Source organism: Triticum aestivum, chromosome 2A (assembly GCF_018294505.1).
Source record: "Triticum aestivum cultivar Chinese Spring chromosome 2A, IWGSC CS RefSeq v2.1, whole genome shotgun sequence".
NCBI classification, from domain to species: domain Eukaryota; kingdom Viridiplantae; phylum Streptophyta; class Magnoliopsida; order Poales; family Poaceae; genus Triticum; species Triticum aestivum.
Genome location: NC_057797.1, coordinates 131,766,487 through 131,790,236, shown reverse-complemented (window position 1 = coordinate 131,790,236; position 23,750 = coordinate 131,766,487). Strand labels below are relative to the sequence as shown.

The 23,750-nt window shown below is 44.0% G+C and overlaps 3 protein-coding genes across 3 annotated transcripts; 2 read left to right on the top strand and 1 right to left on the bottom strand.

Moving 5' to 3' along the window:
• Window positions 1–359: 359 nt before the first annotated feature.
• Window positions 360–3,782, bottom strand: LOC123187978 (probable small nuclear ribonucleoprotein G). The gene is made up of 4 exons (XM_044600001.1): window positions 3,538–3,782; window positions 3,409–3,431; window positions 747–868; window positions 360–648 (listed from the first exon to the last, which is right to left on the bottom strand). The coding sequence occupies exons 1-4, from the start codon at window positions 3,570–3,572 to the stop codon at window positions 586–588; spliced, it is 243 nt and encodes an 80-aa protein (XP_044455936.1). The 5' UTR covers window positions 3,573–3,782; the 3' UTR covers window positions 360–585.
• A 44-nt stretch (window positions 3,783–3,826) lies between these two features.
• Window positions 3,827–9,592, top strand: LOC123187976 (peroxisome biogenesis factor 10). The gene is made up of 11 exons (XM_044599999.1): window positions 3,827–4,126; window positions 4,216–4,247; window positions 5,602–5,691; window positions 6,166–6,260; window positions 6,357–6,558; window positions 6,711–6,780; window positions 7,713–7,791; window positions 8,029–8,162; window positions 8,313–8,401; window positions 8,736–8,821; window positions 8,919–9,592. The coding sequence occupies exons 1-11, from the start codon at window positions 3,946–3,948 to the stop codon at window positions 9,019–9,021; spliced, it is 1,161 nt and encodes a 386-aa protein (XP_044455934.1). The 5' UTR covers window positions 3,827–3,945; the 3' UTR covers window positions 9,022–9,592.
• A 307-nt stretch (window positions 9,593–9,899) lies between these two features.
• LOC123187977 (stress-response A/B barrel domain-containing protein DABB1) lies at window positions 9,900–10,930 on the top strand. The gene has a single exon (XM_044600000.1). It carries the CDS (start codon window positions 10,000–10,002, stop codon window positions 10,813–10,815), a length of 816 nt encoding a protein of 271 aa, XP_044455935.1. The 5' UTR covers window positions 9,900–9,999; the 3' UTR covers window positions 10,816–10,930.
• Window positions 10,931–23,750: the final 12,820 nt, after the last annotated feature.

Here is a 23,750-nt window from a genome sequence, read left to right as displayed (position 1 = left end):
TGGTTCATTGATAATAACCACCGCGTTGTTGTGTGGAAAGATTCGGAATGACTTTGCTTTCTTCGATCTCGCTGGTCAAACTGTGGTTTAGGAGTTGAAGCAACTAGCTTGTGCATCGCCACTGTTGCTGTGGCCAGACCTGGGTTGACTCGGTCTTTCTCAAAAATGGGCTGACAGGCAAATGATCTTGGTGTGCTGTGGTTTCATAGCATTTAGGCTGTATTTGGGTGTCAGGTTGCCCTATTCCTCTAAAAAAAGTTGTACAAGCACAAACCAAATGTTACGGCAGTTAATTTTCTGCATCCAAACAGCAGCCGAATTTGATGTCAAGCTTACGGTTCACACAAAAGGCACAAACATTGCACAAATAGTGGGCCAAGTCTGGACCAAAATAGCATTGAATCCCAACAATGTAAGTTTGAGTGAGCCAGGCAAGCATCTCTAAAGACAGTACAAACTCCAAACTATACAGCAAGTGCTAAATCTCACATTACAAATATTAGGATACAATTTGCCTGATTCCATAAGCATCGGTTTTGACCAAACACTATTAAGTACTAAACCAGAAGCAGGTATGCCAAAATATCACTGAGACCTGGCAATTGGTTCAAGGGCTTCAATCATCACCACACTATTTCCTCTCAGAACCTGCACAAGATGAGACAGAACTTGATAAGTATTTTAATTGCAAGGAAAACTCAGCAGGAGTGACTCATCCTAGGAGTACAAGAGGAAGAATTACTAACCACCATCCCTATGTCGGTCTTCTCATCTCCATTGACCTCCACAGTGTTATCCACCACCAAATTCATGAACTGATCAAATCCACGAAGCGTGCCAATGACAACACGGTTCGCATTCAGCTTGACTGGCAAAATTGAAAAGAAATCCAGTGAGTACTGGCTACATGCATAAATAAGAATTCTCTTAAGAGGGTTGTTACAGACTATTTACAGTTGAAAATAAGTACTGCTCTTAAATATAAACAGAAATTAAAACCCAGTGATTCCGAGCAAACAACAATGTTTTTTAATCAAACTTATGGATAGACTAGAGTTAATCAATTTAATAGTAAAGTACTCCCTCCGTCCCATAATATAAGAACGTTTTTGGCACTACACTAGTGTAAAAGCATTCTTATATTATGGGACGGAGGGAGTATTTATCAAGTGACTATATATATATATATATATATATATATATAAATCCAAAAAACACGCACACATGAGAAACAACATCAACTAAAGCAACTATCAGAGTCTTTAACACTCACAGCCAACCAGCACAGAACTATATTCTAGGTTGCAACAACGCTACAAATAGCAACCATGGCTCCATTATATAGAGTTAACTAAGAGAACCAAGAAATACATCACAAACTCAGCGAAGCAACAAAAACTTAAAACAGAACAGAAAACTTTTTTAAACAAAATAACAAGCTGCAAAGAGTAAACAGAACTACATGTGAGGATGTGCACAAATATCTGAATGTTAACTTTGTAAGACTACACCTAAGCAACAGAGCAAAGCAGTAAATGCCCTATCAGAGTAACTATGACAAAGAAGCTTCATTTGGACATAAACCCATAGCTTTGTTAAGATATCATCCTTTAGGGCATTTACATAGCCAAAGTGCCAGATAGCGAAGCTTGTCAGTGTAGAAAAAAACACACTATCCATTAATAGTATTACCATAAACCAGAAAAGAAATAAAGCAACTATGACAATCCTTAATTGTCTCAAGTCTTACTAACAACAAGGCAATCATTACCGATTCAGGGGGGCAAACCACGGTAACTACGAAAACCAAGAAATAAACTACAAAAACACACAACATACATACTAGCAGATAAATAAATTATAAAATAATAGAGCAACAGATAACTTCATTTTTTTAGAAAGTAAAACCAAGGTACAAAAACTACACAAAATTGCACATGACAATATGTGCACAAATGAACAGAACCATAAATGTCCCATCAGAGTAACTATGACAAAGAAGCTTCACTTGGACATAAACCAATAGCTTTGCTAAGATATCATCATTCAGGGCATTTATACATAACCAAAGTGGCAAACTGTGAAGCTGGTCAGCATAGAATATCCATCGCTATTTACAAGCATAATCATAGCCAGCTATATTCACAAACCAGAGAAACAAATCAAGATGTGCAAAATTGCACATGACAATACATGCAGCAATACCAAAATGTGTAATTTGGTAAGACTATACACAAGCAACAGAACAGAAACATAAATGCCTATCAGAGTAACTATGACAAAGAAGCTTCATTTGGGCATAAACCCATAGCTTTGCTAAGATATCATCATTTAGGGCATTTACATAACCAAAACGGCAAACTACAAAGCTGACCAGCAGAACATATCCATCGCTAGTTTCTAGTATATTCATAGCCAGCTTTATTCATAAACCAGAAAAAACATCAAACGGCATTGACAATTTCTTAATTGTCTTGAGTCTAAACTAGCAGGACAATTATTGAGATAGAACATTTATGGATAATGCTGCAAACACTAACTACTAGCACTATTTTTACTTAAGCATTTGATGGTCTAATACTCATTCAAAGCCATTTGGTACAAATCTATCACAGGTTATGGTACCATTGCAATCATTGGTTCCACAATCTAGTGACAGAGTAATACTAGCAGATAGAATTATAAAATAATAAAGCAACAGCGAACTTAAAAAAAATGGCAAGAAGCTCCAAAGAATACATACAATTTCACATGAGAATAGGTGCTGGTAAGACTATACCCAAACAACAGAACAGAACCATAAATGCCCTATCAGAGTAACTATGACAAAGAAGCTTCATCTGGACATAAATCCATAGCTTTGCTAAGATATCATCATTTAGGGGCATTTACATCACCAATGTGGCAAACTGCAAAGCTGGTCAGCAGAACATATCTGTCACCAGTTACAAGCATATTCGCGGTCATGCATAACTATAGTCAGCTCTATTTCATAAACCAGAAGCAAATCAACCGCCCTTCACAATTTCTGGACTGTCTAAACCAACAAAGATGTCAACTCAAATACTTCTAGAGATCAGTGCCCATACGCACTTGTAGGTTGCAGAAGCACTAAAGCTTCACCACAACAGTGCACAGACTGCAACGAATGAACAATCAAATTAAACAACATTCCACAATTTCTTCAGTAGTCATATACTGATACCAAGTACTAGTCAGATGCAGTGAAAACTAACACAAACATAAGATTATTCCAAGTCACATATATCGCATAACCTAATCTTCATTCCCGATAGCACACAGCAATACCAGCGCATAGACGTCCAGGGAACCATATAAACTAAATCTCGCGTCCGATTAACGTTTATTCAGAACAAAGAAGATCTAGAATCTGACAGGCGCACTTACTTTGGAGCTTCTTGTCCATGTACCTGCAATCCACCAGACCAAAACAAAATTAGCATCAAAATCCCAACGAAACAGAGAAAAACCCAAGCGAAACAGATCGAATTCAAGATGAAAAGGCGTAGGGCTTACTTCTTCAGATCCGGCGGCTGCCCCGATCGGCTCATGGCGGCTCCCGACTGAACGAGGGGGAAAGCCTCTCTCCTCTACGCAGCCAAACCCTAGACCTTCGCAAGAGGGGGGAGGAAGTCGCGCCGCCGCCGCAAGAACCCTGAACCCTAGATATAAGACGAGGGAGGAGTGGGACGAGCCGCCTCTCTAAATAGGGCAGAGGGGCTGAAGGGCCAATGACATGCGGGCCCGACGGCCCCACACGAATCACACACCAAGAGAATCTTGGGATGTGGTGTGCGGGCGGAAATAACGCTGAGAGCAGGGGCGTATGTGCAAAAGCTACCACTGGAGGTCCGGAGCCCACCACGGCGCACGCGCACGAACGGACTCCCCTGAGCTCTGGACTGGACCGCGTGGGGAGAGGGGATGAGTGCCGGGGATCCCGCCGGCGATGCGGGGCCCAGCTCCCGCCGGGCCGGGGCGGCCGCGCGCCCGCGGCGGTTCCCGACGGCGGCGCAGCCGGAGGTCATGCGCGCGGCGGAGAAGGACGACAGCTACGCCGCCCACGTCACCGAGGCCTGCCGCGACGCCTTCCGCCACCTCTTCGGTTCGCAGAACCTCCCCCGAACTCGTCCTAGCTTATGGTTTGATGGTGATTTTTTTTGGGTGATTTGAGGTGTTTTGGTGGTGATGCAGGTACCAGGGTTGCCGTTGCTTACCAGAACGAGGTGACTTGCTAAACTAAAGTGGCATGTGCTTCTACTTAGTTTGCGGCAATTATCCTATTCTCCTCGAAATTTAGCATGATTTGCGTGTTGGTGAATGGTTTGGGTGATGTGGAGTGTGCTCCAAACTCCCAAGCCAAATGGAATCTATCAGTATTTGGTTACCTAGTGGTAGAAATTGTTCAGCCGTATTCATAGATTTACCATGATCAGAAGTGGTGACGAATGTTTTCAGACGTTGATGTTTTGGCGGGTGAATTTTGCGGAACACCTAGCAAAGATCACATGATTCAGAGGTTCGCAATTTTGTCATACCCCGCTGGTTAGTTCGAGGATGAACTAGGGATCCAGATTGAAAAGAAACAGGAAAAGTATATTCGGGGAATATCTCCGCTGTATATGTTACTGTAACATATATGTTTGCTCAAAGGCAATTTCGGAAATCAAGATAGCGGTACTATATAAAGGGAACGAAGTTCAGGTTAAAACGACAATGGGTGAAAGATGAACGTTAACTAGTTAAACACTTAACCAGTGCTGAAAGCTCCCACACAAGGTGTGGTCTGGGAAGGGAGTTTCTAGACAGACTTACCCTTGCATAATAATTCTGCAAGGAGGCTGGTTCGAGCCCAGGACCTCCAGGTCACAAGTGGAGGAACTCTGCCACTGTGCCAGGCCCGCCCTTCTAGTTAAAAACTTAACAGTAACTAATACGGCAAACGCAGAGAACCATCCATCTTGCCTTGATCCATCTTGATTGTTCCTTATCTGAATCTGCTGAGGCAGTAGCTGTAACACTAGTGCCTGACAAATTTGGCTAACCACTTACATTGCGCGGTAGTGAGCATGTCAACAAGAATAAAGGCCAAGAGTTAAAAGTTTCCATCTAAAAAAGGTGTTCTAACTAAATATGGTAGTCTACATTATATTCCAGATAGCTGATTTTTTTCAGGTTAGTATGAATTGAAAGCTTATTTGTTATATCTTATATACGGCGCTTGAATCTTGATGAGTTAATATTACATTTTGATTGGAGAATGTGAAGATGGCATTTGTACGGTAATCTCGGTAGAGTAGGATGATTGTCGTGCTGGATAAAAGAGATGTGTTTCCTATCTTTGTGAGCTCCACCAGTTATTGCATAGAGAATTGGTTTGAGTATTGTTCTCTCTGTATTTTTTTTTTCTGTGCCAACATTCATATATACTCGCTCCGTACCAAAATATAAGACGTTTTTGCACTTCAATTTGAACCGCAAAAACGTCTTATATTTTGATACAAAGGTAGTACAATTTTCTTTTTTGTCATGTAATTTATTGAAGGTGGCGAGAACTTACATTGGTTTGAACTTCCGCAGATAAAATTGCTTGGGCAGTCCCTCTATTACTTGCTAACAACTGGTTCTGGCCAGCAAACACTCGGAGAAGAATATTGTGATATATCTCAGGTTATATTGCCTTTTGTTCTTTAACACCGTTTATGTTTTTATTTTCTGTCAGCGGGGACAAATGTTATCCACCTTTTAAGTGTGTGCTTCCAGTTATTTCAATTTATACCTGGTAGTATATTGTTGGCCCATAGTTCATCTGTTGCCATTGGAAATTTACCCTTGTCTCAGTTTTGCATAGAAATCACAAGAAAAAAAAAGTCCGTCGACGTAAAATATAGGGTTACTTTTCATCTCACGGTAAACACGATACTGTATTAGTTTTCTAGATGGACCTTTTGATTAGCAAATTAATGTAAGATCCTGTTAAACAAAAGACATGGAACACCAAGTGTTATGACCGGTGAGATGGTCAAATTTATTTTGTATCTTGTAAATTTTGAGATGAAGAAAATAGTTGTGCCATTAGATTCGTGAAGCAATAATATTAATTTATTATGCTGATGATGGCCATGTTATGATTGAGCTGTTCAGGTTGCAACCTCACATGGGCTTCCACCGACACCTGCTAGGCGGATGCTTTTCATTTTGTATCAAACTACTGTGCCCTATCTCGCTGAAAGAATCAGGTAAGGTAGTAACAGTTTTAAATACGGTCCTTTAGCCAACATTCTCTTTGCTGGAAGAAGCTGATCGCATATTTTCTGTTCGTACCGGTTTAACAGTTCGAGAATTGTCTCCCGTGGTATTTACATGGATGACTCTCAGTTTGATAATCATCATGAAAATGATAATCCTAGTAGAGGCATAACAGAATCCTCTACAAATACGAATGAGTCTTCGAGAAGCTTGAGTTTTCCCATGCTCTCGAGGTTGAGAAGCAAAGCGCATGCCTTTTGGCTATGGGTAGTTCAGAAATGGCCTTCGGTACGCAATTGTTCTAGTTCTTATGTGCAATCTGTTTATATATAGAAAACCTCCCTATATTTACTCGTTGAGAAATGAGGAATGTAGTTCTCACACTAAAGAGATGCTTTTCTTGTCTAAACAACTATATGACGTGTCTTACCTGTTCCTAGATGCTGCCGCTTGGTCAAGATTTTATACAGTTGGCTATACGGACAAACCTGATGTTCTTCTACTTTGAAGGTATCTTATGTTCAATATGATATGTAAAGTGACTAACATCATTATCTATTTGAGATATATATCGTTAGTTTGGGTTGGTGTAACAATATCAACTGAGAAGTTCTCTTTCTTATGTCCTGCTTAGTGATCATCCAAGTCATGGAACCTGAATTTATTGTGAGGACAGTAGATAAATTAAAATGCCCAGATTGACCCCGTAATGACAAATTCAGCTCACTCGGTTTATCATGAGGTTATGTTGCATGTCAAAACACTGTCTCACTGAGTGATCATCCAAGTCATGGAACCTGAATTTATTGTGAGGACAGTAGATAAATTAGAATGCCCAGATTGACCCCGTAATGACAAATTCAGCTCACTCGGTTTATCATGAGGTTATGTTGCATGTCAAAACACTGTCTCACACTGATACATTCCTAGACACTTTTGTTAAGTTGCTGTGCAGTTCTATTATTCAAAAAAATAAATACACCATTCAATTTACCTTCAAGCCTTAACCAATGGGGTAACAGTGGCTCAGTAATGATCGGCCTTATCCTTCTCTTATCACCTCAGTTGGATCTGTATTAACTACTCCCTCCGTTTCTAAATATAAGACTGTTTAGAGATTTCAATACAGACTACATACGGAGCAAAATGGGTGAATCTATACTCTAAAATATGTCTATATACATCCATATGTAGTCCCTATTGAAATCTCTAAAACGCCTTATATTTAGAAACGGAGGGAGTACTATTCCTTCTGTTCACTATTATAAGATGTTTTAACTTTTTTCTGATCCGGATGTATATAGGCGCATTTTAATGTGTTTGTTCACTCATTTCAGTCGGTATGTAGTCCATATTGAAATATCCAAAACATCTTATATTTGTGAACGGAGGGAGTAATTGTTAGGTGCCTGATTATGCTTCTTTTGTTTCCTTTTTAATAGGATTATATTATCATTTATCAAAGCGAGGAGCTGGTATTCATTATGTATTCATTGGTAAGCCAATGAATCAGAGGCCCAGGTACCTTTTTATGTACTTATTCACTTTGTCTAAAAGACTAACTACATGAACTCACATAGAAACAAATCATAGAGCCATTGGTACCATGAGCCCACAATATTATGCCACAAATGAATCTGAGAATGTAAATGATAAGGAATTTATCATGGTCTCTAGTGTTTTGGACTATCTTCACACTATCTTCCTTTGAGGTCTAAAATTCTCCAGATGATCAAGTTTAATTCACTACATTTGCAGGTACCAAATTTTGGGTATCTTTTTGCTGATCCAGTTGTGTATTCTTGGTGCTGAAAGACTCCGAAGAAGTAACTTATCATCAATAGCTAGTTCCATTAATCAAATTTCGTCCGGAAGCTATCCTTCATCTACAGGTCCACTCTTTTACTGAATTTATTTAAATGACTATTTTTGTACCAATACCTGTTTTTCTTATTATGTTGAAGCACTGAGTTGCTTTCTTACAATGTAGCAAATATCTATATGATGATGTTCTATTCTTACCCATGTGAACGGTGAACCAGGTCGGAGTGTCCCTGTTGTGAATGAAGATGGAAATATTATCAGTGACATCCGTCATGGCAAAGCTGTAGATTTGGCTTCTGGTTCAGAGGTATGTGTCTTCAGATGAACATTATTGAGTTTAAATTGCTGTTTTTGTGTACCCTAGAAGTTAGAACTGTGGAAAACCAACTTACGCTCCATTAATAACCAAACTAAAATGTTTACCTTTGTATGGAAGTGGACAGTTATATATTACTGTGCTTTCTGTCAGATGTACCTCCCAATGCATTTTTCTTGACAAAAGCAAGCTCTTGAATCTACAAATGTTACAGTTCAAGATTAAAGATTATGGCTAGAATTGCATATATTTCAGACCACCTGTTTAAAAAAACTGTACATGTGATCTATTGTGTGGTGCTTATGTTTTGTGTATCATTTGTCAGGCATCCAGTAGCAAGAGCAAGTGCACTCTCTGTCTCAGTACCCGGCAGAATCCTACTGGCACAACCTGCGGACATGTCTTCTGCTGGTAAAACCTCTTTCAAATGCTATGTCTTTAACTAAACTGGGTTTCATCCCTCGCACCCTCTCTGGAATGGTATGGTAACTCATGGCATAACCTGCAGGAACTGCATAATGGAGTGGTGCAATGAGAAGCCTGAATGCCCCCTATGCAGAACTCCTATTACCCATTCAAGTTTAATTTGTATATATCATTCAGATTTCTAGCAGACCATTTAGCAAGGGATCATATCATTCATATCCTCTAGCGTGGATCCAATCAGATTTTATAAAGCCAACGCCTGACATCCATTGTGGGGGATCATCTTTTATCGGGAGACATGACATGGCCTGATGGTTTCTTATCGAGATTCGTAATCAGTAGGGCAAAGAGCTCCCACGGGCTCCATGCCTTCCCCAAGACAAAGACATATTTATACCAAAAGAAGAAGGATGAATGGAAGACCAGTTGATGAAGTTGAAGAACAGTCGGGCTGTAGAGATCATCGGTAGCACCAAGGACCAATCTGAAATTAAACAAAAGATAAGTTTTAGTGCGGACAGATAAGTTAATGTTGGACACAAGTGAATTTTGTAGGGTAGAAGAATGAATGATTAGGATCATAGACCAGTTGAGCAGTGGCACTCTTTTTTTGTTTTCTGTACGTACGCACGCCTGTTTCCGGTCGCATCTTTTGCTGATCTGCTTGCCTGTATCCCATATGTATTCCTGCCACATGTCTGCACTGAACATTTCGACCAGTAAATTTACGTAAGATTAGCTGCTTCATTTTCTTAACTGGAGTGCACCATCCTACGCATGGTTGTTGGAGCCATGGATCGACTGTACATGCTGATATTGACCTCGTCAGTGCTGGATGCCAGTTTCTTCCGCTGATAGCTTCCCGGCAGTCTGCAGCTCCCGAAGGAAAACCACCGGCGGTGTGCCTTTTTTCAGCAAAGTCATCGTCCACCAAAACAGAGCCCATGTTGTGTCGTGCACACACCGGTGACCGGCGATGCAGCGCAGCCGCAGCCGCCGCCGTGCTAGTCCGTTCGCCTCGTGCCCGGAGAAGAAGAATCCACCACGGCGCCACCCACTATAAAATCCATCTTGGCTCACACAAATGTGATGCCGCGCCGATCCGTCACTGTCCTCCCAGCCCCATCCCGATTTTAACCTCCTCCCCTCGCACTGACTAAACCATGATTTGCCTCAGAGCCATCCCCTCCCCTCGACTCCTCCACCTACCCCTCCCCCGCCTCGCCTCCTCCCCGCTCCGCCGCATCAGGCCCTCCGCCGTCCTCTGCGCCGCCGCCGCCATGTCCTCCTCCCCCTCCGTCGCTGCGCCCACCGTAGCGGCACCGGTCGAGCACATCGTGCTCATCAAGGTCCGCCCGGAGGCCGTGGCCTCGGGGGCGGCCGCCGCGATGGTCTCCGCGCTGCAGGCGCTCTCCACGCTCGTCCCGGGGGTCTCCTACATCCACGCGGGCCCCGTGCTCCGCCTCCGCTCCCCGGCCGCCGAGGCGCTCGGCCCCACCCACCTCCTCCACTCCCGCTACGCCACCAAGGCCGACCTCGCCGCCTACGCGCCGCACCCGGCCCACGTCGCCGCCGTGCAGGCGCACGTCGCCCCCAACGCGCTCGACGCCACCGCCGTCGACTGGGTCAACGCCGCGGGCGCCCCGTCCCCCGTCGGCCCCGGCGCCGCCGTGCGCCTCACCCTCGCCAAGGTCAAGGAGGGCGTGGAGGTCGGGCAGCTCGTGGAGAAGGTGGCCGCCGCCACCAAGGACGCCGGCGAGGCCAGCGGCTCCAAGGTCAGCTTCGGGGAGAACTTCTCCCCCGCGCGGGCCAAGGGGTACCAGTTCGGGATGGTGGCCGTGTTCGGCAGCGTCGAGGAGCTGGACGCCGTGGAGGGCGACGGCAAGGTGGAGGAGGCCAAGGCCGCCCTCAGGCCCATGCTCGACGAGGTCATGGTGCTGGACTTCGTCGTCGACGCTCCGGCGGCCGCGAGCCTCTGATGGGGGGATTCAGGTTGATCTGGATCCTAGAGTGCTGTCGGTTTGGGAATAATGAACTCGTTTGCTTGTGAAATCTGTATCAATCTTGAGATGAATAACAATCAGTTGCTGTGCCTGCTGTGTGCTCCCAAGTATTTACATGCCGATGCATTCAGTTGGTACTTCCGTTTCTAATACCAGGAATCAGGAACCAAGCGCTGAATTTGTTCACAACCCTTCTCATCGCTAAACATGTGATATTAAGTATGCGATCGACATCTTTGGTATTCAAGCATATTCGTCGGCATTTGAATGTGGCGACTCATGTATTAGCCAGTCATGTAAAAATTCTATTAGTTATGTGCGTTTTTCATTCTACTTTGGATTGCGTCCGGGAGATTCTTTGTAATGTTGTATTTGATCTATAAAGTGTCGACGTTATTTCAAGAGAAAAGGACGCCGATAACTGCCACACGTGTGGTGTATCGGGTAGTTGTGCCACACGTCTCGTGTGGCATGGACAGGAACCAGCCCGCACGACTGCGTCCAGGCGCGCAAAGGCACGGCTCGCACGTCTGATGTGTGGCAACCCCGCCCGCAGTCCGGGCCAGAGGACCCAGTAGCCCGCACGACCCAGTCGTCCCGGCCTCTGATCGATCCCCAATCCCGACTGCCGCCATCTTCTCCCACCTCCCGAACCCCTGCCTCCATTGCCGGCCTTCTCTGGTTGCCATGGCAACCAGAGCAGATCCGTAGAGCAGATCCGTAGGGCCTTCCCACCGCAAACCACACCCCTTATCCCCCCCACCCCCACTCCAACAACGCCCTTCAAAGACGACCGGCTAAAAGCAGGTGAATCTCCCGATCTCCCTACTGCTTCTCATCCTTCTTCTGGGCAAAAAATTACAAAATTACCGACGAAGGTGGCAACTAGATCCATCCTACAGGGGTAAAACACTACATAGGTTGTGTGTCTTCACAGTTGCCAAGCAGAATACGCTAGATCTGCCATGTACTACGCTAAAGATAACCGTAAGTTCTCAGTAGATTGATGCACGTAGTTGGTAAATGAAATGGATGTGTAGGAATCCATAAAAAGGGAGAGAAAATTTGAGAAATTTGGAATAAATGGGGGGATGAAAATTAATTGCCACTGGTGTCTAACGTCAGTTGCCACCTATCATTGTCGTCAACTGCCACCATGTCAACTTATTGCTTGCCATCCTATTTGTAGAGGCTGATGTCATCAAATCAAACGGATAGCTAGCACCCAGATTTTAGAAAAGATAGTGGTTGAGAGCACATTGGCAGAAACGAGACGCGGAAAAGAATGAATCACGAAGATGGTGTTGATACTTGGGGTTCTCAAAGACTAGAAACGCCCCCTTGGGATGCATCAGAGTACAGTCAACTCATTTCTGTAGGGCCGTTGCTGCCACTACTAGAACAGTATGCAGGCATTGGTATGATGCGTGATAACAAAAGAAAAGAACATTTGCCATGTTTGCGACGATGAAGATGACATTCTACTTATGTCCTACACTGTCATTTTTCGCAGGTTCTTATGACCAAACTACACTCACGGGGGCTCCGTGGCAAGTTCAGTCGCAGGGCGCTAACACTGACAAATGTACGGGCATGCAACTTCAACTAGCTAATATGGCTAATCAAGGTAACGCATACGAAAAAGAACACATACTGGTCTGGACATGAAAAATAAACTTGCAAAGGTTGGCAAAAGACTCACGAGTTATGTCGGGGGAAAACGCAGAGCCTTCATGCAGCACGTGGCAGCAGGCAGCACCCATGTACCTGCCATCGACGTCATACACAGGTGAGTGCATAAAAAGTGAAGTTGCGGACGGTGAATTAGCAAAAGGAGCATAGTTGACAACTGCAGTTGCCATGACTGGACAACTGCAATTGCCATGAATGAATAACTGCAGTTGTCATCCCTGGACAATTGTTGTTGCCCTCCCTAGACAAATGTAGTTGCCATGGAGGAACAACTGCAGTTGCCATGCCAGGACAACTGCAGTTGCCATGCCAGCACAAACTACAGTTGCCATGTATTGACCAACTACTACGATGCTTACAGGTTATTACGGTGGTGGTACCCCGACAAACGTCTCATGGCAAGCTTCACAGATTGCAGATAGAGCACGTCAATTTGGTGTGACAGATCACACAAGATGGGCACATGTAGCATAACAAGGTAAGGAAAAAATTGGACCACAAAAAGAGCACTACATTTGTTTTTGTGGCAAATAGCACGTGACGAAAAAAGAAGATTGTATCAGTGATGGTGGACAAAATCAAGCATAAAACGCTAACAAGTGGTTGTGTGCAATGAGTCATATATTGTCTTCGAAAATTTGCCAACTGCTAGAAGCATGTGTGCAACACTAATGGTTGATCGCATTTGCCTAGTGAGCTCAAGCCTAGAATGCAAAGTTTTGATGCTAGAACACACTGGTTGCCATGTATTGGTAGCAGTATTTGCCATGTATGCAGGACTGCAGCTGCCATGCATATAAAATCCAAGTTTTCGTACTAAAAAGGAGCTGGTTGTCGTGTATTGGCAAACAATAGTTGCCATGTTTGTTGGACTGTAGCTGACATGACTGGACAACTACAGTTGCCATGCATGTCCACACGCAGACTCATGGCTTGCTGTTTGAATGATGTCATGCCAAATCACTTGAAGTTGATGTGATCCGTTAAAAATAAACATGTTATTCAAGCAAAATCTTACGCTCATACCTGTTTTTTCTATTACAGGGCCTACAACTACAGTGAACAGCGGCGCGGGGACATCTACTGCGGGGAGCTCTGAGCGCATGGAGGACGCGTTCCACCAGCCAGCCAACAATCATGCCGCAAACAATGCTGAGTCAGAGTCGGAAATGACAATCATTCCAGCAATGCCAACAGGCACCCCTTTGAACACAAGCACTGGCAACACTCAAGTAGATGAAACTGCCGCCGATACTGAAGTGAATGATGAAACTGATGACGAAGCACAAGGGGATGAAGATGGTGGGCAATCGGAGATCATGGTACCTCAGCCACCGTACATTGGGCAGAGATTTGAATCGTTCGCAGAAGCAAAGGAATTCTACCAGACATATGCAAAGTTCCATGGGTTTGCGATCAACACCGAATACCATAGGAAAATTAAGAAAACTAACGAATACAACAGAGGTGAGATGAGGTGCCACAAGGCACGAAGGAACAAGAAGGGGAAAGGTGTTGCACCTGTCGTTCCGGAACGAAAGAGATGTATCATTCTCAAGACCTAATGCCTTGTCCGGTGTAAGCTAAACGTAGATGGAGCACAGTGGGTGGTCACTCAATATTTTGACGAGCACAACCACAAACTCATAAAGAAGTTCGACCTGGTGAAATTTCTGACCGCCCACAGAGTATTCACCCCCCTCGAGAAGAAATTCATAAAGCTGCTACATGATTGTAACATCGGTCCATCAAGAATGGTCCAGATACTATCACTCATCCACAACAAAAACGGGACTCTGAGTAGCATGCCCTACATACCAGCCAACGTCACAAACCTAAAGGCAAAGTACCGTAGAGAGAGCAAGTTGGCTAACATAGAGGCCACAATGGCCTACTTCGATGAGAAAGCGAAGGAAGATCCATATTTCTTCTACAGGATAAGGTTGGACGATGAGGACCATGTTAGGAACATGTATTGGGTGGATGGTGCTGCAAGGAGAGCCTACAAACATTTCCGAGATTGCATTTCATTCGACGCGACGTATCTCACTAATATATACAAGATGCCATGTGCTCCATTCATAGGAATAAATAACCACAATCAGTCGTTGCAGTTCGGATGCGGGCTCGTTCAGAACGAAGACACGGATGGGTATGTTTGGCTGTTCAAGACCTTCTTGGAGTGCATGGATGGACTTGCTCCGATGAACATAATAACAGACCAGGATTTTAGCATGCGTGCAGGCATAGATGAGGTCTTTCCATTGGCAGTGCACAGGCACTGCAGGTAGCACATTATAAAGAAGGCTGAGGAGACGCTAGGACCGTTATTTGCTGACCGTCCAGAGCTGCACAAGGCATTCAAGCTGTGCGTGGACCACAGCTTGACGGTGGAGGAGTTTGAAAGGAGCTGGATGGCCATGATTGAAACATATCAAGTCCCATACAACGAGACTCTTGCTAATCTGTGGGAGAAGCGAATGTACTGGGTGCCGGCCTACTTCATGCAGTGCTTCTTCCTGTTTCTATAGACTACGCAGCGCAGCGAGGGGTTCAATGCTGTTTTGAAGCGGTATGTGAGCCCTGGCAACTCATTGCTACAGTTTGCCAAGCAGTACACAGCTTTGCAACAAAAAATACTGGGATCTGAGCTACAACAAGAAGCGAACACCGTGCTAAAGCAGCCAAAATTGCTAACGTATTTACCGATGGAGAGGCAAATGAGCAAGATATACACCAACAAGATCTTTAACAAGTAAGTCAGTTGCGTTACGGTCGTATTTGCGCAAAGCACGAATGCAGTAGGTGCCATATAGAATACAATGCAGTTGTCATGATATGTGATTGCCATGTTTAATGAAATACTGTTTGCCATGCTTACTCAGCTACAGTTGACATGTTCAATGGAAATTCCATTTGCCATGCTTACCCGGATGCAGTTTCCATGTTCAATGAAATGTAGTTGCCATGTTTTAATGCACTATACTTCCATTGGGCATGTTGGTATGCAAATGCCAATGTCAACTGAAAAAATGTTATGTTGTTGCCATATCTACTGAAATGCAATTGTCATGTTTACTAAAATGCAACTGCCATGTTTGCTGAAATGCAATTGCCATTGTTTACTCAACTGTAGTTGCCATGTTTAATAAAACGCAGTTGCCATGTTTTATGCAATGTGCTTCCATTGGGAACGTTGGTGTGGAAATGACGATGCCCAGTTGAAAAATATTATGCAGTTGCCATGTCTAATGTACTGCAGTTGCCATATCTAATGTACTATAGTTGCCATGTCTAATGTACTACAGTTGCCATGTCTTATGTACTATATTTGCCATGTTCAAGGTGATATGTTTGCCATGTTCAAACAAAAATGTATTTCTATTTCCATGATAACATAATGTGCTACAAAAAAAGTGCACATGATAGTTTAACAGAAAACACACAAAACTTGCAGATTTCAGGAAGAAATAAAGCGTGCCAGCATTCTATTTTGGGCATGTTAGATTTAGAAACTGAAGACCCGGACAAAGAAAGGAACTACTTCGTGAAAGCCTCAATCAACCAAGGCGAATACTACTGCCAATGCTGTAAGTTTGAACGGGACGGCATTGTGTGCTGTCACATACTAAAAGTAATGGACATGAACGCTGTGACACGGATACCCCGCCGTTTCATAAGGCGGCGATGGACTTGGGACGCTGACGACGCGTTGGCACCGCAGACAACAAACGCAGTTCTGGCTGTGCATGACGAGAGACCTGAGTCAACCATGGAAGCCATGAAGCATGTTGTGCTGACAAAGAACTATGCTGAGCTAATTGATGAAACGTGCAAAAGTGATGAGACAGTGAGAGTCGCAGAAAAACACAGGAAGGCCCTGAAAAGAGAGCTTGATGAGATCAAGAAGAGGAAAGCTGAGGAAGCCTTACACAGGTTCCCCCGCACATCAAGTGTGCCTTCGTCCACGGGACCATCATCTGAAAACTCGGAGATAGGATCTGGAACAGCAAGCACACAAACCCAGGTCAGGAACCCGCCCCGTTCCATCACAAAGGGGCGTCCAAAAGAGATAAGGTACAAATTGGGATTGGAGATTCAAGCAAAACAAAAGAAAATGAAGAAAGGGACGGGCAATCCGTAAGCAAAATTGGGGCGCTGTGACATGGTCCTTGGGGACATTTTGTTTTGTAACCTAGATGTTGTGAATTTTTTCTAGAAATGGGAGACTGACTCTTGAGGGGCATCAGAAGTTGTAGGAAAAATGCATTGAATGGGTAACTGCAGTTGCCATCTTGTGTGTGCTTGATCTGCCATGGTATATGTGTTTAATCTGCCATGCTATTTTGTACTAAATATGCCATGATATTTTATACTGAATCTATCATGGTAAATATACTGGGTCTACCATCTTGTTTATGCTGAATCTGCCGTGTTCTTTGTACTGAATCTGCCCTGTTAGCTGTACTGGAAAAATGTCATGTTATTTGTAATGACTCTACATTGCGTATATTTTCATGATAATTCGACATGCTTTAGTCACACATGCTGTGTTGTGTGCAATATATGGGAAACAAAGTTGAAAAAGCGTAACGTGTATCAACCGCAGAAAAGGTCTTCGGATCGTCTCCTCGCCGCCAGCCGCCTCCAGTCACTGGTCTCCGTCGCCGTCAACGGAAATTCAACCCCGCCGTTGCCGCCGTAGCGAGTCACCGCCGAACTAGGGTATGGACTCGGTCACAGTGCTATTCCCCGTCCGATTCCTAGCACATTGTGTTCTTAATGATTCTTGCCACGATTGAAACACTCCTATCCAGTCAATGCGTTCGTAGATTAGTTTTGATTCGAAAATTTTAGGGTTAGGTTTCCGCCGAAACCATCTCGGACCCACCGAGTTGAAAAACTCGGTCCCACCGATTTGGCTCATGCCATTGCACAAGTGAGACTCGGTCTGACCGAGAATTACTTATCAGTGTGACCGATTTTGGAACTTTGTGAAACCCTAGCAGTCTCGGTGCCACCGAACTGTGACTCGGTCTGACCGAGTTCACTAGTTTAGGTTCCAAAACTGCTTCGGTATCACCGAGTTTAAAAATCGGTAGATCCGAGATGATTTCAGTGGGAAACTAAAACTAAGATTTTGAATCATTCTTTTGCAAAAATCTCTGCATTTTGTGATGCTCATCCACTCTACCTCATCTATAAACTATTCACAGGGTCAGCAGTCAGCTTGTTCATCATGTCAGACCAAAGTGATAGCCAGAACATGTCAGAACAGCCAGTGCAGATGAGTGAGGGCACTAGTCCCTCAAGTTCTTCAGATGAAGGCAGCAGGAGCACCCCTAGCAATCTGCCAAAAGCTGCCACAAGACAAAGGAAGAAGAGAACCTCAGAATCAGAGGATGAGGACTATGTGGCAGAAGAGGAAGCAACTTCAAAGAGAGTAGTGCTCGAGAAGGAACATGGCTCAGCTCAAGGCACAAAGCCAGGATTGAAAATCAAAAGGCCAGCAGGTAGGCAGCCTATGCCAAAGGCCAGAGCTTCAACTCAGATTCCTGAAAAGCCTGCACCCAAAGAGCCAGTTGCTGCTGAAGGAAAGAAAAGGAAGGAAAGAGTCAAGAAGACCGTAGCCAGAGTGCTCGGAAAGGCTTCCATCATGGAAGAAGAGGAAGAAGAAGAGGTTGTTGCACCAGCACCTAAGGCACCTAAGCTTATGGGTGATGCTATAAGATCAGGGGCTGCCATATCTAAGCCCAAAGAAGCACCCAAAGCTGCCTCCAAGCCCAAGTCTGCACCAAAGAGAAATACGAGGAGCATACCTGCAACTGAGAAGAACAAGGCCCCAGTGCCTGAAGCTGCTGAAGAAGATGATGAAGAGCATGTTCTGAGAAAGCTCAAGCCCAAGATCCCAGACCACAATGATGCTCATCCTGTGGCTGAGGACATGAAGCTCAGAAGAGACTCAGGGCCGAGGAAGTGGAGAGAAGCAGATCCGTATGCTTCAAGGAGAAGAACTGCTGTTGATTACAGGTTTCACACTAAGGAACAGCAGGACTTCTATGAGACAGTTTTGTTGGACAAGAAGCCCATAGTTTGTGACATGAGATGGGTTGATTGGGAGTACATCAAGGAAAATGAAGAGCACTATCCTGGAGTGCAGGACAACTTCAATGCTTGTGGAGTAGCAGACTTTGTTGGGCAGAAGCTCACAAAGTGGAACGAGGAGCTTATTATGCAATTCTACTCCACGGCACACTTCTATCCAGATGGTAGGATAACATGGGTGTCTGAAGGTACGAGGTACCAATCTACAGTTGCTGAATGGGCTCAGCTGATCAATGCCCCAGAAGAGCAGGAAGATGACTTGGATGTATATGCCAAGAAGAAGATGGACCACAACTCTATGTCCAACATGTACAAGGAAATTCCAAATGAAGCACTTGATACTTTCAAGTTTGGCTCAGTGCATTATCTTCTGTCAGGGCTACCAACTATCAACTGGATCCTTAGGCACACCTTGTTGCCCAAGTCAGGTGATCACAAGATGATCAGAGGCCATGCGATCAATTTGCTTCATATATTTGATGTGCCACAGAAGTTCAAGGTGATGAGCCTCATGGTAGAGACCATTAAGAGGACAGCAGCTCATCAGAAGAGGAGCTGTGGTTATGCCCCTCAGATTCAGGAGTTAATCAACTCGAAGATGGGCACAGGCATATACTTGTTGGACAAGGAACACTTGCCCACCCATCCAGATTTTGAAGATAATCAAGTTGTCATGAATGAGAATGAACCATCATCTGCACAAGCACAAGCAAAGAAGGAGAAGGCAAGGAATGAGAAAGCTGCCAAGATGCCAACTCAAGAGGAGGCATCTGAGTATTTCTTGAAAACCAAACAAGAGCAGCTTGGTTACTTGATTGCATCCACACCGAGGATTGAGCAAGGACTGGCCACCCTCACACAGAATCAGCAGAGCTTAGAAACAATCATGGCACAAAAGTTCTATGACTTGGATGTCAAAGTAACAGAGATTCAGTCTGCAGTGGAACAACTTCAGGATGACATGCAGGAGAGGAGAGGCAAGACTACAACTGATGCATTTGCCAGAGTGCCAAGAGCTCAGAGATCACATGCAGTGCCAGTTGCTGACGCCCGAGCCACCACTTCTGCACCAGCCACAGCCTCAGCTCCACCAGCTCCAGCATCTACTTCAGCCTCAACTCCAACCACGTCTACAGAAGGCTTCGTCCTTGGAGTGATCCGGACTCCACCACCACCTGAAGATCAAGCCTGAGTGTTGACTTAGCACTATGCATTTTCTAGGAACTTTTTGGTAACTTGTTGCCAAAGGGGGAGAAAATGTATAGATCATAGGCTTCGAGAGAGAGTGTTGCTTTTATTCTCTCTTGTTTTATTTGGTGGTTTTTCGAACTTTGTTTGCTTTTGCTTGAGATACTACGTCATTATCTGTGAGACATTGATGATCATGTGTTTGATCATAAGATACACTTAATGTTTGCTTAATATTATCATCTTATCTATCTTATGTGATCATTCACTATTCTTGGTGATGAGTGCATGTATTTCATTCTTATCATTTTAAGCGCTCCACCAAGATGTATGTTACATGGAAGAGTAACCCATGACTCTAACTCTTTATGCATTTGCAGTCCAAAGCAAATTTTAAATATGCACAAATTTAGGGGGAGCTCTTACTTGTCACATACTTCTCAAAGCGACGATATATTTCATGCTTATTATCATTTGTCGAAGCTTTGATCTATATGTTGTCATCAATTACCAAAAAGGGGGAGATTGAAAGTGCAACTATCCCTAGGTGGTTTTGGTAATTCAGAACAACATATAGCTCATTGAGCTAATGCTATTCCAAGATGACTATTTCAGGAAAGCTCAATGATTGGCATGGCATGGATGTGAAAGTGGAACCCTCAAAATGCTAAGGACAAAGGATTGGCTCAAGCTCAAAAGCTCAAGATTCTTCATTTTATATTTTAGTGATCCAAGATCACATTGAGTCCATAGGAAAAGCCAATACTATCAAGGAGGGATGAGGTGTTGCTTAATGAGCCTTTTGCTTCATGTGCTTAGTGATATGCTCCAAAACCCTCAACTACTTTCCCATATCCACATATGACCTAAACCCTAAGCCAAACTCGGTCCTACCGATTCTTTCTATCCGGCGCCATCGAGTTTCACTTGTCATAAGCCACTGCCAAACCCTAGCAATTCGGTTCTACTGATAGGGATCTCGGTCTCACCGAGATGGGATTGCAAACTCTCTGTTTCCCTTTCGTAACTTTTCGGTCTCACCGAGTTTGTGTAATCGGTCTCACCGAGATTACGTTATGTCCAAACCCTAACCATATCGGTCCTACCGAGTTGCATGTCAGTCCCACCGAAAATCTCTAACGGTCACTAGGTTTACCTTTTCGGTCCGACCGAGTTTGTTGATTCGGTCCCACCGAGATTGGAAAACTATGTGTAACGGTTGGATTTTGTGTGGAGGCTATATATACCCCTCCACCTCCTCTTCATTCGTGGAGAGAGCCATCAGAACACATACACAATTCCAACTCATATTTTCTGAGAGAGAACCACCTACTCATGTGTTGAGACCAAGATATTCCATTCCTACCATATGAATCTTGATCTCTAGCCTTCCCCAAGTTGCTTTCCACTCAAATCTTCTTTCCACAAAATCCAAATCCTATGAGAGAGAGTTGAGTGTTGGGGAGACTATCATTTGAAGCACAAGAGTAAGGAGTTCATTACCTACACACCATTTGTTACTTCTTGGAGAGTGGTGTCTCCTAGATTGGCTAGGTGTCACTTGGGAGCCTCCGACAAGATTGTGGAGTTGAACCAAGGAGTTTGTAAGGGCAAGGAGATCGCCTACTTCGTGAAGATCTACCGCTAGTGAGGCAAGTCCTTCGTGGGCGATGGCCACGGTGGGATAGACAAGGTTGCTTCTTCATGGACCCTTTGTGGGTGGTTGCTTCTTCGTGGACCCTTCGTGGGTGGTTGCTTCTTCGTGGACCCTTCATGGGTGGAGCCCTCCGTGGACTCGCGCAACCATTACCCTTCGTGGGTGGAGCCCTCCGTGGACTCGCGCAACCATTACCCTTCGTGGGTGGAGCCCTCCGTGGACTCGCACAACCGTTACCCTTCGTGGGTTGAAGTCTCCATCAACGTGGATGTAGGATAGCACCACCTATCCGAACCACGGGAAAACATCCGTGTCTCCAATTGCGTTTGAATTCTCCAAACCCTTCCCTTTACATTCTTGCAAGTTGCATGCTTTACTTTCCGCTTCCAATATACTCTTTGCATGCTTGCTTGAATTGTGTGATGATTGCTTGACTTGTCCTACAATAGCTAAAATCTGCCAAGAACTAAACTTGGGAAAAGGTTAAGTTTTTATTTGGTCAAGTAGTCTAATCACCCCCCCCTCTAGACACACTTTCGATCCTACAAGTGGTATCAGAGCTTTGGTCTCCATTTGCTTTGATGTCCATAGTTTTGGGTGGTCATAGCCTTGGTTTCACAACCTAGGAGAGTATGGCGTCTAGCGAGGGAAATTATCACCGTAGAGGTCCTTACTTTGATGGTACTAATTTTGCTAGTTGGAAGCATAAAATGAAAATGCATATTCTTGGACATAACCCCATCGTTTGGGCTATTGTGTGTGTTGGTTTGCAAGGTGACTTCTTTGATGGGAAAGAACCAAACCGTGAAGCTACCGCGGATGAGTTGAAGATGTTGCAATACAATGCTCAAGCTTGTGATATTCTCTTCAACGGATTGTGCCCCGAAGAATTCAACAAAATCAGCCATCTTGAGAATGCAAAGGAAATTTGGGACACTTTGATTGATATGCACGAAGGTACCGACTCCGTCAAGGAATCCAAGTTGGATGTGCTTCAAAGTCAACTTGACAAGTTCAAAATGAAGGATGGTGAAGGTGTCGCTGAAATGTACTCTAGGCTTGCTCTCATCACAAATGAGATTGCCGGCTTAGGAAGTGAAGAGATGACCGATAGATTCATCATCAAGAAGATTCTAAGAGCCTTGGATGGAAAATATGATACCGTGTGCACATTGATCCAAATGATGCCCAATTACAAAGATCTCAAGCCAACGGAGGAGATTGGAAGAATTGTTGCTCATGAGATGTCACTTAAGGATAAAGAGGAACTTCAGAACAAATCAAGTGGTGCCTACAAAGCCTCATGTGAATCCCCTACATCATCAAGTGAGAAACAAAACTTCAATGAAGAATTGAGCTTAATGGTGAAGAACTTCAACAAGTTCTACAAGAGTAGAAGCAAAGATAGAAGCTTCAAGTCAAGGTCCTACAATGACAAAAGATCTTCTAGTCGAGAGCGAAACTGCTACAGTTGTGGAAGACCCGGACACTATTCCAATGAGTGTACGGCTCCCTACAAGAGAAGAGAAGATTCCGCAAAAAGAAGAAGCAAAGAATCACCACCAAGAGAGAGAAGGAGTAGAGATGATCGTTATGAACAAAGATACTCAGGGAGAAGCAAGGATTCGGAAAGGAAGAAAAAATCATCAAGGAGCTACACAAAACGAAGACATCAAGCTCATGTTGGTGAATGGGTATCCGGCTCCGACTCCGACAGCCACTCCGAGAGAAGTTATCACTCCAACTCCGAAGATACTCAAGATGAAGGTGTTGCCGGTCTAGCACTTGTGTCAACCAACTCCTACGACATATTTAACTCACCAAATGAAGGAACTGGAAGATGCTTCATGGCCAAAGGTCCTAAGGTAACACACCCCGAGTATGTTGATTTCAATAGTGATGAAGATGACTTGTTAGGTGATGATTTGCTTGTTGACAACTCTAGTGATGAATACTATGATGAAATGTCAATTAATCATGCTAATCAAGATAAAACGAATGACAATGATAAAGAGAAGATTGAGGCTCTAACTAAAGAACTAAACACTCTTAAGTTAGCTCATGAAACTATCTTCGAAGATCATCGAGAACTTTTAAGAGCTCATGAGAAATTACGCTTTGAAAAGCTCAATCTTGAGCAAGAGCATGAGTTCTTAAAAGCAATCAATGATGATCTCCGCAAGAAAAGTTCTTATTACATTGCCAAGCGTTTACTCTTATCCACTTACATGCCTCAAGTTAAGTCTAGTAACAAGAACAAGAAAGATTC